Source organism: Perognathus longimembris, chromosome 10 (assembly GCF_023159225.1).
Source record: "Perognathus longimembris pacificus isolate PPM17 chromosome 10, ASM2315922v1, whole genome shotgun sequence".
In the NCBI taxonomy this organism is placed as follows: Eukaryota; Metazoa; Chordata; class Mammalia; order Rodentia; family Heteromyidae; genus Perognathus; species Perognathus longimembris.
Window position 1 is genome coordinate 24,037,828 of NC_063170.1, and position 16,309 is coordinate 24,054,136.

General features: G+C 45.1%; 1 protein-coding gene across 4 annotated transcripts in view; it reads left to right on the forward strand.

Moving 5' to 3' along the window:
• Positions 1 to 1,638: 1,638 nt before the first annotated feature.
• The window catches only part of Tox3 (TOX high mobility group box family member 3), a 115,456-nt gene continuing 100,785 nt past the window's right edge, over positions 1,639 to 16,309 (forward strand). For all 4 annotated transcript variants that reach the window (XM_048355619.1, XM_048355617.1, XM_048355620.1 and 1 more), the window contains exon 1: positions 1,639 to 2,107. In XM_048355619.1, the coding sequence (XP_048211576.1) occupies positions 2,021 to 2,107 (87 nt within the window). In that variant the 5' untranslated portion in view covers positions 1,639 to 2,020. The remainder of the gene's footprint in view (positions 2,108 to 16,309) is intronic.

The window sequence follows — 16,309 nt, forward strand, 5'->3', positions numbered from 1 at the left end:
AGAAAGGGCCTCCACTTGTGTCGTTTGAAGAACTTACTCAATAGGGTGTTGTCCTGATAATATCTCAGGGCACTGCCAATTTGTGCAACCCGCTGGGCCATTAGGGAACTCTGCTGGGTTGTCAACATTAAATGGAGACTCAGAGGGGACCAAAGCTCTTTCAAGAGTGTGTGTGTGTGTGTGTGTGTGTGTGTGTGTGTGTGTGTGTGATCAGAGTCAACTCAGGGACAATGTGAGCATTTGTTCCTTCCTGAATACACACAGCTCTCGCATGCAACCTCTGGACACAGGTTTTTGGGAAAAGAGCAAACACACACATTTTCACCTAATGAAGTTTATTTTCCCTGCTTGGTTCTAGAAAGATAACACTGAATGACGACAGAAGCACAGGTGTCACTTGAGCCTGGTGTCCACTTTGGAAGACAGAAGAAATGTATACAAACTCACAGAACTGTTGCCTGAAAAAGTTCAGGCCAGCAAAGTGTGATCGAGTGATGGCACAGTGAGCGTGTCAGGGGCAATATTTCCTAATGTCTCCCCTCCTGTTAAATAAAAGTAGCTCAAAAATAACTAAACTGGGTAAAGAGACTAGGTCCCATAGCCTCTCGAATATTTTCTCCGGCCCAGGCTCAAGGCCAAACTTCCAAATGAACTCAAAGCAATAAAGCTGATGGGGTGGGGGTGGGGGTGGAGTGAAGCACAGTCTGAAGAAAGAAAGGGTGGAAGCCGGTGACTGCAGTTTGGGGAAGTTAATCACCCAGAACCTTTTTGGGAAAAAAGGGACATTCTCTCCAGGAGCAGTGGACGATCTGCCCAGATCCAGTTACCCAAATGCCTTTCGAATACAAACAAGAGCACTGGGAGAAAAGCAGGGGGAGGGGGGATCCCACACGAGGCTTCACCCAGGAAGCTTCAAGGCTGCCTCTACCTGTGAAAGGTCAGGCCCAACACCACTCTGGAAGCTAGGGCAGGAAGGACTTGAGAACCAACCGGGCCAGGCAACCTAGAGACACTCGTTCAGGTCAGCTGTGGGTGGGGTGGGGGACTAGGTGTGCCTACACAGGGAGCTTTCGGGATGCAGGGCGGGAAGGCCAGAGGAGACAGGTCAGGAAAGAAAGTGGGCTTGAGAGCAGTGCAGGAATAAGGGGTGCGCAGGGAATGGACGGCGGTGGGATGCTGGGGCCCAGCGGACTTCGGGAGGGTGGGGCGCCCGGGGCACTGCGCTGTCGGGGCGGCCGAGCAGAGGAGGAGCACCGAGAAGCCTCGGGGACAAAGAGGACCTAAGAGGGAAGGGGGGAGAGGTGGGAAGGAGAGGGGCCCGGCCGAGGCGCGGCGGCGGGGCGGCGGGGCGGGCGAGGGCTGCCAGGCGCGCGGGGCGGCGAGGGTGCTTGAGGGCCCGCGTGGGGCCGGGGTCGGCGGGGCGGGGCACCACGGGGCGGGGCGGGGCCGGGAGCCGGGAGGCGGCGGAGCCGGGGAGCGCACCGGCGGGGCGGGCGGCGCGCCAGCTGCCCGCGGTGGGAGGGGCGGAGCGGCGGCGGCAGCGCGGGGAGGGGACCGGCGGCGGAGGCAGGAGGGGGAGCGGGAGGGGAGGGGCCGGGCCCCTTGTCTCCGCAGCTCCTCTCCTCAGTCCGCCCGGGGAGGAGGAGGAGCGGGGCCAGCCGCCGCCGCTGTCCCAGCCTCGCCCCGGCGCACCTGAGCTGGTCGCGCCGCCCCGGGGTCCCTGCGTTACGCCCCGCGCTCCGGGCGCCCGGCCCGCGCGCAGGCAGCCTCGGTGCCCCGGCGGGGCGCGCGTCCCACGGGCTGCCTCCGGCCCTCCGGCGGCTCGCGTGGCCGCGCCTTTGTGTGCGGCGGCCGAGGCTCCCGGGCTCCTCGTTGAGCGCTGGGCGCGACGCCCTTCCAGCCCCGCGTCCTGCGCGCTGTCCCCGGGCGCCCCCGACGGTGGATCTAGCGGCTGCGAAGAGGCGGGCACCAGCTCCTGAGAGCCTCAGCCTCAGTCCCCGGCCCCGGGCCCGGCTCCGGCATGGATGTGAGGTTCTACCCAGCGGCGGCCGGAGATCCCGCCGGCCTGGACTTCGCGCAGTGCCTGGGGTACTACGGATACAGCAAGGTGACCGGGGCGGGCCGAGGCTGGGGGACTGGGGCCGGGGGCACCTCTCCATCCCGGGCGCGCCCCAGCCCGCCGCCGCCTGCACTTTCTTTCCCTCTTTGCTCCCATCCACTCCTTTCCCGGTGCGCTCTCGGCTCCGTCCAACTCTCCGGGTCTTGGCCCGCGGCGCCCTCCCAGCCCGCGTCCGTGTCTCTGCCCTCCCTGGCCTCCACTCTGCCCCCAGCTCTCCTTGGCCGCCCCTGCGCGGAGCGCAGCCGAGCGCGGAGGGGCCCCGCGCGGGCTTCTTTGTTGCTGTTGTTATTAGTAAACACGTCGTAGCCCCCCGCGAGTGAGAGGGGTGGGGGGACGACGCCGGGGTCCCCGATCGCGCAGTCGATGATCTCGTTCCCCTCCCCGAGCTCCATCGCGGTCCCCACCCACTCGAGGGCGTCCCGGGGCCGCCGGGGAAGGGAAGGAACAAACTTTTTGAGCGTGCCTGCACCGGGCGGGGCGGGGCGCAGGGGTGTGCCGGCGCGCGGCACCCCCGCAGGTGGCCCTCGCTGCCTTTTCGCGGGAGCTGTTAGGACTTAACGAAGGAAGGCGCCCGCTCCCTCCAGGCTTAGCGCAAGTGGTTTCTCACCTTTCATGTTTTTCGAGGAGGGATAGGTTTTGCTTAAAGGTGGTGGTGGGGGGGGGGTGGGATCCAGAGTTGCAGAATCCACACTGCGCCCCAGTCCATCCCACCTCGCGCCTGTTCCCCTGTACCAACTTCGAAGGCCCTGGGTTTCAGGTGGCCGAAGGTGGATCCCGGGCGGGCAGTGGCTCCGCGCTGTGCCTGGCATCTCGGTACTCTGTCCTCGCTGAAGTCCCCCCCCCCCCCCCCCACCGCCCTCCCCAAAGGGCCGGGCTTTGGCGCCCACATCTTCCCGAGGACGATGTGCAGAGAAAGAGCCCCGCTCTGCTTGGCCTGTGCCTTTTCAATGTGGCTTTCCTCCCCTTCCCCCTGCCCTCCCACCTCCCTCCCCCTTTTCTTTTCAATCCTAGTTTGTTTATGATTGCATGGATAGCCGAGGAGGAAATGAGGAGCCTGTTGAAAGAAAGGTACAAAAACGAATGAATAAAATTACAGGGAGAGGAGGGATCGTATGTGGGGTCAGAATAGTTTTGCCCAGCCCCGTGGCTGATGGAGACTCCAGTTCTCTCCTATTTGTGTATGCTCCTTGCTCAACTCCAGTGCTGAAGTTTGTGAGAGACCATTGGGGTCTCTTGCTCACCCTGGTGTCTCTGAGGCCCAGCTCTGCACCTTGTGCAGAACAACTTCCTAATAAGTATGGGGCAGAAGGACTTTCATGTGGTGTTTTTAACCCTTTCTGATAGTGGCAGAGATGGATGCCCCCCACATTCCAGAGTAAAGCATTGGAAGCAAAACCCGAAAAGGCCCAGGGCTGTAGGCTGGAGTTAAAGACTAGCTGGTTTCTGGCTTCTGATTTTGGATTTACTGGGGTTATTAAATGCTTTTAAAAAGTCCCCCATGTATGTTCAGTCAGGGACTTCGGCAGCCTAATTAAGTACGTAGTGTTTCTGAGAATCCAACTAATTGTTCCAGTGGGGTATTATTTATCTCCTTACAACTTAGCTGGTGTATGCAAGCCTTGTAGAAACTAGGCGTGCTCTTATTTTTGGAAGCCATTGCCTTGTCTAATGTAACTACTTCTTTCTCTGATTTAAGATCAGCAACACTTGGAACACCAGAATAGAAATCTATTGTACTAATCCAGTTGCTGCAATGAGTGGCAAATCTCTGTTCACTAGGATCCCAAGGGTCCTTCAAGGGACCCCAGGAAATTGTGGGTGTTCTGTGTGTGTCTCTGCTTCTTTTCTGAGAAAGGCTATTTTGAGTCAATTTAAACTCCAAGCACTTATTTCAGAGGGTCTACAAAGCTTGAAAACACACCTTACTTATTGAATGCTTGTTCAACTTCAGGAGGGTGGATGCAAGCTGGGTTGGTGTCATTTTCTGAATCCCATGATGTATCTGAAATTACATGTTTCCTCAGTAATTTAGCAATCTGATCATCATAAGTGCTGTGGGTACTCAACTTAGGAAAGTTGGATACAGCACTTAACATTGAATGGGATCATTTGTCCTTATTCTTAAGGGCTGTTTGCGTTTACTTGCTTATAGGTTAAAAAAACAAACAAACCAAAACACTACATACCATCTTTAAACTGAGCCACAATACTGTATTTTCCTACTTCTAATCTCAACAGTGAAAAGCACAGCTTTATTCTCTACAATTTATCTTTGCATCGAGAATGAGGTAGAAGAGAAAGTATTAACTTCATGAGTATAAAACAGCAAGTAGTAATGAAAGGTTTATAGCATTTTGCTTCACAGCTAACTTAAGTGTCTGACGAGCTTTGCTGTTCAGTGTAAGTTTGTACTGAAGATGTGAAATCTAGCATCTGAAGGCAGGCATGTATTTCATTTGAAAGTACCTGTAATTATTAATCTCTTAAGGCTTCACTTTTGAAGACTTCGTATTAATTATCTTTTGGGATGGGGAAGTAAAGGATTAAAAAAAAGTATGTTTTTACCCTCTCTTGTTTAACCACCATCTGGGAAACTAGCAGAACCCTTCACTTCATGCTAAACAAGTGAAAAGTTAGTGCTTATCTTTAAGTTTATTTACAAACCGTGAATAATAGGGCTTCATTCATTTCTCTCTTTGACAAATGACCAGAGTCCTTTGTATAAATTATATGTGAGTGTATTATCTTTTCTGTTCTGTGAGTATGTGGGTCCTTTTTAAATGTCAGTGCTCATGAAAGTGTACTCTATCTATGGAGAATGGATGAAAGAGTTTTGAGGGTTCAAAAGTCATTGCAAGTAGGAGAATAACTTCAAATAAAATATAGCCAGGATCATTAAAATTAGTTAATAATTCATGAACCAGCCACTGATGTATAAACTTAGAGGCATCTCTATTTTCTCAGGGCTAATTTCCATTTTAATTTCACATCCACAGTTAGAGCATTTTTTTCTGATGTGGCTAACAAATTGAACCTCAATCTATATATTAAAATAAATAAGTAAATGAAGTCCTTATTATGTTATTCAAGTGAATTGATGACCTATTGATTACCCATCTGGAGTTTTTCTTTCCCTGGATTCAAAGTAACTTTTTTTTTAACTCATGAGAAAATATGTTGGATGTGAGTTAGCATGTAGTTGTTAGAAATCTACTTCCCCCAAATAAGATATTGTATTGAATGTGGGTATAAGAGATTAAATTATACTACAGGTTAATAATAAACTTGGACTGCCTCAGCTTTTTCTGTGTATCATTTGCATTCTCTTTTCCTCCCAAATATGGCTATTGATTTCTTATACTTATGTAAATTAGTATTGTGTTGTTTTTACTTCCTCAGTCCTAAACATTCTTTTCTAATTATCATGTGTGTCATTTATTGATCTCTCTGCTTAATGAAGCTATTGTAGTGCTGGTGATTTGACTCTGCCTTATTGGACTTTATCTTGGTTAGCTTGAAGGACAAAAGAAACTAGGGTAATTTGTTTATCTTTTTGGGGGGGCTGTGCCATGGTTCAAAGTGAAAATGTATTTGATAAAGGAATTTGATGGAAATATCCTAGATTAATATCTTACACCATCATGAGAATTAATTAAGATACTTCTGAGGTCTGGAATGTGGGTGTTGAATTTTGAGAATAAATTGAGATATTTCCATTTCTTTTCATGGACAGGTCTTCAAATAAGGCATTGAAGCCACATTGTGAAGAAGAAATGAAGTTTTCCCAAAGGGCTTAGACCAGGGTCCTATACATATCTGGAGGGACAGCCAGTTTACTTATATGAGGAGAGTGTGCCAAGAAGAGAGCATGCCCCACTTAAAGGGGTACCTTTGTTCAGCCTACTAGTCTACTAGACTATTGCCGTGCCATGGAATTTTATGATAAACACCCTCAGTTTCAAATGTTGCTAGTAAATTACATAATTAATATCATTATGTGGAACCTTCTCCCTTCCCCCCTTCAACCTGGTTTTGTACCACTTTGTAACTTTTTAATTTCGGACAAACCATAATTTGATGATGATTCAAAAAAAAACAAAACCCCACAGTGACAAGTAATGCATAGTTTATGTTCAGCTATGTGGGCAGTGCTTTTTCCATGCCCAACTCTGTCCTTTGGTTGAATGAGTGGAAGGAGCTTGGGTAAAGACATTTGTGAGAGGTAGGAAGTAGATGAGACTCCTGGCAGGGTGCTTGGCTCTAGGTTAATATTCTGGGTCTTTTTAGAACTTTGGCAGGTCCTGAGCACTTATGATTTGGGGTGCCTTCTATATCATACCAAACGTTAAGATGAACCCATATCCCATGTTTAGTATGATTTTTATATACATTCTTGGAATTGTGATTGATTGGTGGGTCTTATGTTTCCATTTGATAGACATTTAGTTATACATTTATTAGTTTTAAGTTTGAAAGATTTTTTGGGGGGGCGTGTTGCTCACTTGTTTTCTCTCACACATTTTGAATATTTTATAGGCCTTTGAGGAGCTTGCTATTCTAGGTGTCTGGCTCATAGTGGATAATGGATTAAGATAGTCCTGTTGCCTCTGAGGAGAGGTCTATAAACTCCCCATTTGGTCATTCCAAAGAGTGGAATGTTGAACACCCTATGTTTAGTAGGTAGGAGCAAATTATTAACTAAAGAAAATTATATTGAGTCATTTTCGAAGACATGAATGGATATAAGTGACCACAACTTTTAAGTGTCAGGAACTCTGTCTTTTATACTGTGGGTTCCATCGGAAGCTGAATGCACTTGAAGATTCACTTTATTTAATCTGCACTCTTTTCAAAACAAAACAAACCAACTTAATCATAGTATAAAAAAATCTTTGCATATAATTCTGGAGTACAATCTCTCTTTGTTTAAAAATAATCATATATTTGACAACACTGAACCTGTGTCCATGTCTGGTGACATCCACAGGAAGCACTTCCATTGGGTACCTGCACCACAGTTCATCACAGTGTCACCTGGTCTTTACTTCTGGTTCTGTCATACACAAGCATTACCTGGGTAGCTTGTTATAAATGTGGGCTTTTTGAACTTACTGTCTGAGTCATAGGTTTGAGATGGGGCTACCAGGTGATGTTGAGGATGTTAAGGACTTCAGACTGTGTTTTCAGTATCATGGTGTAGAGAGCCTTTCAAGGGAAAGTAGCTTGGTTTTTCATAGATTTATGAGCTGCAATGCTTTGGCCTACAGATGACAGAGCCCAATACCTGGTGGTATGCCCCCTAAGGTATTGGTCTCTTTCTGAAGAAATCTTTAGTCACAGGCTTTTTGGGTGGTTCAATTATGTCTTCAATTATATCCCTCTTTGATTTTCTTTCTATTCTGCCAGCCCTGGAGTCCAGAAGTTTCCTTGTTGGTCACAAGTTGGCTACTGTAGCCAAGGATGATATCACATACTAATACACAAAACAGGTAGCAAGAGGGCAGTGGTGTGGGGCTGGCAGCCAGGAGTCCTTTGTCCTTCTGCACATCTCTCTTCAGAGGGAAACCTTCTCAACTAGGCTGCCTCTTTTATCCTGTTGGTTAGAAGGGGGTCACGTGTCCCCCATAGGACACTCATTGGCAAAGAGGAAGGAAAGTATGGTGATTGGTTTAGACGGGTCTCATGTCATCTCTATTGCCAAGTGAGTATTGTTACCATTGCTGCTCTGTCAGCAGGGGAGCAGCTGTTGGAAAGACCAGCAGTGCCTGCTGCTGAGTGTATTGGGAAGATTTTTGAGCGGACTAGAGGTTTGGGTGGACTTGCACTTTGTCAAGGTGGATTTGATCTCTGGCTGGATTGGGAAGCTGAAAGCCAGCACAAAGAAGGCTATGTGGGATGCTAGTTGAGGTAAAGGTGTGAAAGAAGAGGCAGACACACAAGATTCCTCTGTCACTTGGGAAGAGAGAAAGAAGAAGCAGTGGTGACTCAGGATATTTGAACTTGCGGCTTGGACCAGTGGCAAGACTGAGCAAAAGCAATGGGGTCAAATGAAAAACTTGTTTTCAAAGAAAAGATGAAGTTGATTTTGATATATTTGGGTAGGAAATTCCCACAGAGGCATGCATTAGGATGAGAGAGAGAGAGAGACAGACAGACAGAGAGAGACAGACAGAGAGAGACAGAGAGCAAGAGAGAGAGGAAGAGAGAAAGAGAGAGAGGGGGAGATCTACATCCAGAGAGATGAAGACTGAAGAACCTATGTTGGAGTCTTCCTGGAGGTAGTTAAGGGATAGAAATGGATGTTGGTGGCTCCAGAGTGAGTGACACAAGGATAGAAGATACAAGGATGTAATCTGGGTAGCTTCACGTTTGATAAGAATTGCTATCTCAGCTCCTTGGTTAGTGAGGCAGTCATCTAGGAAGTAACATGTGGGACTCAGATTATTTGGAAATCCTATTGCACTATTAAAACAATGGCAAATCCAGGCATTGGTGGCTCACACCTGTAATCCGAGCAACTCAGGAGACTGAGATCTGAAGACAGAGGTTTGAAGACAGCTTGGGCAGAAAAATCTGAGATTGTCACCTCCAATTAACCACTAAAAAGCCAGGAAAAGAGGTGTGGTTCAAATGGTAAAGTGTGAGATGAGTTAAAAAAAAAACACAAAAACAAAACCAAAACAGTCAAGCAAGAGCTCAAGGTCCTGAGTTCAAGTCTCAATACTGGCATAAACCAAACCAAGGGTATAAAAAAAGAAGTGTGTGCCTATGCATAATAATACATCCTTGCTCTCTCAATAGTTTTTTGGAAAGAAAGGTTCTTCAGTGGTTATTATTAAATAGAAATGATGAACAATTTGCAACAACACAGTTTTTTAAAACCCTATCAGCCATTTGTGAATGGAAACATTTCTTCTAAAGTAAGAGATAATAATTTTAAAATGGATCTCGTGAGATGTTAATGATGGCTAAGTATCTTTGAGAATCAGCTTCAATGGTTGTTCATAAGGAGGGTTAGGATCTTTGATAAGTGTGCTTATAATTTCAAGTATATTTTGAAGGTAAGGTTTATTGTTACAAACAACAAAACAGTCTGTTTAAGATATAAGAGGGGGGCTGGGGATATAGCCTAGTGGCAAGAGTGCCTGCCTCGGATACACGAGGCCCTAGGTTCAATTCCCCAGCACCACATATATAGAAAACGGCCAGAAGCGGCGCTGTGGCTCAAGTGGCAGAGTGCTAGCCTTGAGCGGGAAGAAGCCAGGGATGGTGTTCAGGCCCTGAGTCCAAGGCCCAGGACTGGCCAAAAAAAAAAAAAAAAAAAGATATAAGAGGGACTTACTCAAGCATGAACATCTGATGGGTTTTTACCTTTTCCTGTAGATCATTTTGTATTCTGTATTTCTTAGGTTTGTGTCCTTAATCTCTTCCTCAGTAGTCTGTGCTCTTTTAAATATGTCCCTGTTTGTGTAAAACACTAGCTATTGAAAGAAAGTGCTTCTTGTATGACTAACATTTTAACTTTAATCTTAATTTAATTTTGCTCTGTTATTTTTTCAAAAAGATTAATTTGAATGCCTGGATAATCCATAAAACAAATTGGCTAATATCAAGACACATGGATTTTAACTGTGAATGCATATTTGAATAACATAAGCTTACTCTTTTGGAGGTACTGGATTTTAAACTGGGTTTTTCTGTCCCAATGGTGGCAAGTTTATGTTTTCTTATCTACATTTAGACAAAATTTGTTTATGTGGAAGAATTACATTAACAGTAATGTTGGGAGTGAATTAAAAAAATCACTTTGAAGCGATGTAGTATGAGTAACCATACTGTGGGATTTTTCTAGACATTTCTACAGCTAATGGACAAGGGATTTACTATAGAATAATAAAAGTTCTACAGTTTCTTTAAGAAATCTCTAAGGTATAGGAAGTGAAAGTCCAAAATGCTGACCTGACTTGAAAACTTTTATGAAATAAGTATGCTTAGTTGCAAGTTGAAAAAAGGTTTTCTTGAAAAAAGGATGAGTTAAATCTAGACGTACTCAACAGTTCAGTTAAATAACCAGCGCAATAGATCTCTTTGACGTCTACCTTTTTTATGAGAGACTGGACAGTTACAGTTTATTACATTCTAGTAAAGAAAACAGCTTAATGGAGAAATGGTTAAAGCAATTGTATTAGTTAAAAATGCTTTGGGCTGGCAAGTGAGAAAAAGTCATCCAGGTGTGTTAAATACAGCAAGGGTTTTCAGTTTTGTTTCAGGCATAGCTAGATCCAGAAGCTTAATATCTTAATGACTGTTATGGGACTTTAAATCTGCTAGGTGCCTCCTCCTCCTCCTCCTTCTCCTCCTCCTCCTCCTCCTCCTCCTCCTCCTCTTCTTCCTCCTTCTCCTCTTCTTCCCCCTCCTCCCTCCTCCCCCTTCTCTCCCTCCTCCTCCTCTTGTACTGGTATTGGGGTTTGAACTCCGGGTCTTGTGTTCTTGCTTGGCTTCCTCGCTTATGGCTGTTACTTCATGACCTAAGCTGCTTCTAGTCCAACAAGTTGCTGGTTAGTTGGAGATGAGGTCTCACTGGCTTTTTTGCCTAGGCTAGCTTCAAACCATGATTCTCTAATCTCAGCCTGCTGCGTGGTGGGGAGGTGTCTAGCAGCAGCTCCAAGTCACATTTTCACACTGTGCCTCCCTAAGAGGGAGAAATTCTTGGGTGGTTCAGCGACTTCTCTGGAAGTCGTTGCATCCACCGGGTGCATAGACTGGGGTCCCATGCTCAGGTCCACAGTTTCATGGCTGTCTCAAGGGGGGAACTGGAGATTGTCATGCCCCAGGAACCACACACACTAAGCGGAGGGAGCTCCCTTCGTTTCTCAGAGGAAAAGCCAAGTGTTGATGTCATAGATAAGGAAAGGGGCTACAGGGAAGGAGAAAAAGCCCTTGTAAACTGTTAATTCAAGTGAAGTTTTGTGAGGTTAGAGATTTCTGAGGGGTGCCTCTTGATATGATCCTTTCTAGAAATAGAATTAGCCTGTGCTTATTAATGCAGCTACTATGATTGTTCTTTATGTTAGTAATGTAATTCTCATTAGGGGCAGAGATCAGATGTGATTGGTCTTCGAGACACCTCTGGTTTGGTTGGGGAAAGGCATGTATATGTAAATTTTCATGGAGAGAGAGTGGGAGAGAGAGATTGAGAGAATTTATCTAAGAGATTCTAGGTGAGATAGTGATGGCGTAAAAGTGTCTCATGAGCAGACTGGATAAAGAAGGCCATGGAGGGATGGTGTGGTTAGTAAAAAGTACTCAGGGGGCTTGGAATGGACACGGAGAATGGGATGTTGGTGGAGAAGGCAGGTTTGTTATGTGAGTATACCCCTTTCACAAAAGTCCCATTTGATTCCCACATGAGTACATGGAATAATCCATGGAGGAACTTTTATCTCACTATGGCGGGAGATGTAATTGGTTGAGACCAATTTGTGGCGACAAGGAAATGTTTGGTGAAAGATTCACCAAACTGTTGCTGAAAATTGATTAGTAATCAAAATTTAGTAGATATATTTAGTAGATGTAGTGTGTTTATGTATGTGTGTTTTAGTACATTTTATATGCGTGTGCACATGTGTATGTGTTGTAGAGGATGGCTTTTTGCAGGGGGAGCTAATGAAAGATTCAAGAATGTGTCTAAGCATGTTTGAGGGAGAGATGGGCGAGAAAGCATAGGCAAAAGAGTGCTACTTAAGTGTAGATGGGATGGGAAGTTGGTGTTGGAATGAAAGTTGTAGCTAAAGAGAGTTAGCCCTTGAATGAAGGCTTGGTAACCATCTCTTTGAGATAATAGGAAAGCTAGAGAATGTAGCTGAAGATTCCTATTATATGCATGTAACACACAGCTGTATGTTTAAGTAGAAATGATGGTAGAGTAAGTGGGGGTGGCCTGGTAGATGGGCATTGCTTCACAAGCTCAGCACCCTACTACTTTTCCTGTTTTATTTCTTGTTTCCTTTTCTTTCTTTTTCATCAAATGTGGAGCTTGAACTCAGGGCCTGAGCTTTTTTTGCTCAAGGCTAGCATTCTACTACTTTGAGCTCTACCTCCAACATTTTGCTGGTTAACTGGAGAGAAGAGTCTTATGGACTTTTCCTGCCTGGGCTGGGATCTCAGCCTCCTGAGTAGCAAGGATTACAGATGTGATCCACTAGCACCTGACGTTGTCTTATTTCTTAACCTTATCTCTACCCCTGTGTTACACATCTTAGCAACACCAACCTTCATACCATCTTTTTGGGCTTGCTGTTCTATCTAGAACCTTCTTCATGTAGCTTTTTTCTTGGCTGGCCTCCCCTCAGCATTCAGATCTCACAATGTCACCTTCCGGTATGGGCCTGGCCATTTAAAAATGCCCTAGTATCTAAAATAGCCTATCTTCAAGGCTTGCTTGCTTTTCAAAATACATCTTGAATTTTTTAAAATCAAAATTGATACATCTTAAGTCACAACTATCAGCAGCAAAATTTTGAATACTAATCAATTTTCTTTTGTTTTTATTCACAGTCCATATCCCTATTTGAATGTTTTTATTTCTTATTTATATCTTCACTGAAATGTGAACTCCATGGGGGCAGAGGCTATGTGTCCTTGGAGACCACTGTGCAAACGGTGCTTGGCACATGGAAGGAAATGTGATAAGGAGTAAAAGAGATGTGAAAAATGTTCTGCTAAATATATGGTTGTAGCTCAGTTGCTCAGTCAACTAACAAAACGTGATGGATTGTGTGTCAGAGACTACTAGGCAATAGAAACGTACTGTGGAGAGTCACTTGTCTTTTGGGAGTAGGTCTGCAGTTGTAAGGGTCCCCTTTATGCACTTTTTTTGATACTGGTACTAGGGCTTGAACACAAGGTCTTGTGCCCCCACTCAGCAGTTTTTGGTCACAACAGGTGCTCTGCCTCTTGAGTCACATCTTTACCTTCTGACCTTTTGCTAGTTAATGGACTTTACTTCCTGGGCTGGCTTTGAACTGCTCTTCTCAGATCTCAGCCTCCTGAGCTTTTAAGGTAAACCTTCATCTTTAATTTTCTATATCAATATTTGATGTGGTGGTGACAGAAATAGAAGTGGCATGGAGATACTTGGGGTGGATCTTGCCTCGTCAGGAGTAAGAGAAGAATAGCAATGGAGGGAAGTGAGTGGAGAAGATTTTGGAGTGACTGGTTTTCATCCAAGTATTCAGGTCACTGAAGAAGTAATCAAGGATAGTAATATCAGTACAGGAAAATTGTAGTAATTAGTCAGTGCTGAACTTACGTGTAACAGAGAAGCCATAACTTGAGTAGCAATGGCTGAAAGGAGGTAGATGTTCATGTCCATTTTCCCTAGCTGAATCTAGAAGGGAGTAGCCCAAGGCTGGTGTGAGGGCTTACTGGATATCTCAGAGTCAAGCTGCTTCTAGCCATCATGTGGCCTTTCTTCTCATGGTTCAAGTTGAGCTTCCAGCCAACTGGCAGAAGGAGAGAGGTGATCAGTGGCCAAGGAGGGTTCCAGAAGCTTCCTTATCATTGCTTCTATCTCACTGGCCAGACTGAGTCACATGGGCTTAGGTATTACTCGTTCTGTGGAGATGCAGTCTATCCTGTGGCTGGCCATTCATGTGTCCCGCTCAGCACTGTCTTACTTACGGTGGGATCAGGGATGGGCCAGGAAAGGGCGGCAAGTTATTCAGCATGTATGGACCTGAGAGCCACCAGAGAGCACCAAGAAATCTAAGTTTAAGTTCTGTGTGCAGCAGACTAGATTTTTTCTAAGCTTCAATGTTCATTATTTCTTTTGCTTCTTGAAGGACTTGCCTTTGGTGAGAGAGATCCACTGTGCTAAGATTGATGACTTTTTAGTCCTTTCTTTGGTTTTGGGGTTTTATTTTGGGCAAGCTTAAAATACCCAGTGATTTATGATCTTTGCAGGAGCCACAAATCATTATGTCCTAATTTTAATTGATTACCTATATTTTAGGCCCACATTTCCTTTCTTTTCAAAAGGCACCTGGTATTTTTATTAATAATATTTCTTAAGTCCCAAATATTGGTGGTTAAGGTGTGAGCACTAGTCAATTTTCAGTCAGCATTTTAAAAACAAAATTTCTTTAAAAAAATTGATCAAACCCAGTTTACTACTGTCTCTGCATATGTATTTTTTCTATCATGTCTATTTATGAGTTCATGATCTTCCTTTTCATTTGGGTGGGGGTGCTGGGGTTGGAACTCGGGGCTTCCTTAGACTTTTCACTCAAGGCTGACACTCTGCTACTTGAGGTAGGAGCTCTACTTCAGGCTTTGGAGATAAGAGCCTTACAGAATTTCCTGCCTGGGCTGGCTTTGAACCACAGTCTTCATATCTCAGCACCCTGAGTAGCTAAGGATTACAGGTATGTGCCACAGTGCCTGGCAACTCATGGTTCTTTATGCAAACTTGACTACAAGGATGCTGGCTATCCTGACCTCCAACTTACCTTCAACCCCTTGACTTTTGCTTTGTATTTAGTAAGAGTGAGATCACTGTAAACAGGGCCCATTTTCCTAACAGAGAACGATGCTCTGTGAGTATCTCTAGGCCCTTTACATAATCCCTCTCTTCACATTCCTTTTCTAGAGCATTCTCCACAATGGAAGGGCAAGTCTACCACATTCTTTCGTGTCCCATGGAAACCAGCCTTATTCTCGTGTGGGGCTTGCGTCTTTCACCTTATGATGAATTTGATGTCCTGTGTCATCTATCTTTCATGTGTCATCTCATTTGTCTAGTTTCTCTTCCACACCAAGGCAGAACAGCTTTACAGTTGAGCTAAAGTCTTCCAGGAGTGTTGTGTAACTCTTCCTGATTGCTGCTTGCTCTGAATTCTTCAGGGCATCCCACTTTACCTAGCTTGATTTTGCTTTCATGAAAACAGGAATGACTTCTGCTTTCCACAAGCGTTTCCAGTTTGTTGAGTGCTATCTCACTTATCCCAGTTTTTGTTACCACTTCATTCCGCAACCCCCATGGTTTTACTTGTTTTAATTTTTCCCTCTTAAATAAATTCACATGGAATGATGACCACCACAATTGGAAAAATCCCATTATTATCTCAAGAAAACCAGGAGGGGACTACAGAAGGTCAGTGAAATTTTAACTGGAGACCTTACTTTGTTGGGCTTCTGCTCTCTGTTTGCTGAAAAAGGGTATTTGCTAGTGTTAGAAAGGTATTGAACACAGAGTTTCACCAAATGGTTTTGAGTTAAAACTATTTGAGTGTTTCACTTAAAAAGAATTCAAACGAGTTTGGCTTTCTGCAGAGTGCTTCTCAAATTGGTACGTGCTAACCAGTTATGTAGGTCTGGCTAACATACATCTAGTAGGTGGTAGGTGAACCTGAGAGTCGGGCTTGTCCACAGCTGTCCAGGTGAAACAGAGGTGAGGTCAATGCAGCTGCTTCCTGGACATCTCTGTGATTTTAAGAAAGAAAGAAAGAAAGAAAGAAAGAAAGGGTGATCCAAGGGGGTACATAACACCGACTTTGCCTACTTCCTCTTCAACATCTCTGAATACATCTAATCTTTGCCTGGGGTCTTTTGCCTGTAGCCTTCTTCTAGTCCCCCTTATATTTCTGACAGCATCTTCTTCCCTGGGCCCCCTCCCTGGTTCAGGCAACAATATGGAATGTTTTTTAGACCAGATGCTGGTCTGAGCTCTAGAGATCTACTTTTCTGAAGACTTCTTAGAATCTGCCTTTACCCCATCCTTGTGTATCTCCAGTCTCCATACTCTGGTTCCCGGATACCATGCATGTATATCTGCATGCTTCTGGTTGCTTTCACTCTGTCATCTTGTTACTGCTTTTCTTCCTTTGCTTGTTTGCAAGAGATCTGGAGTCCCAACCCAGAACTGTTACAGTGCTTCTCCTACCACGTCTTATTGGCCAAAGTCACTGGGCCAAACCAGAGTCTTGAGGGAGAGCAAACAGATTGCATTTCATGATAGGAGAAGCAAAATTACCTTACAAATGGTATGCCATAGGGAAGGGTGAGTCTTGGGGCCTTTTCTGTAGTTTGCACCAGTCTCTCAGGTCTCCATCTCTTGCTTGATCAACATTTTTAGTCCCGGTGTGCTAATTCTCCACACGTTATCAGCATTTCATTCTGGGCCATCAGTTC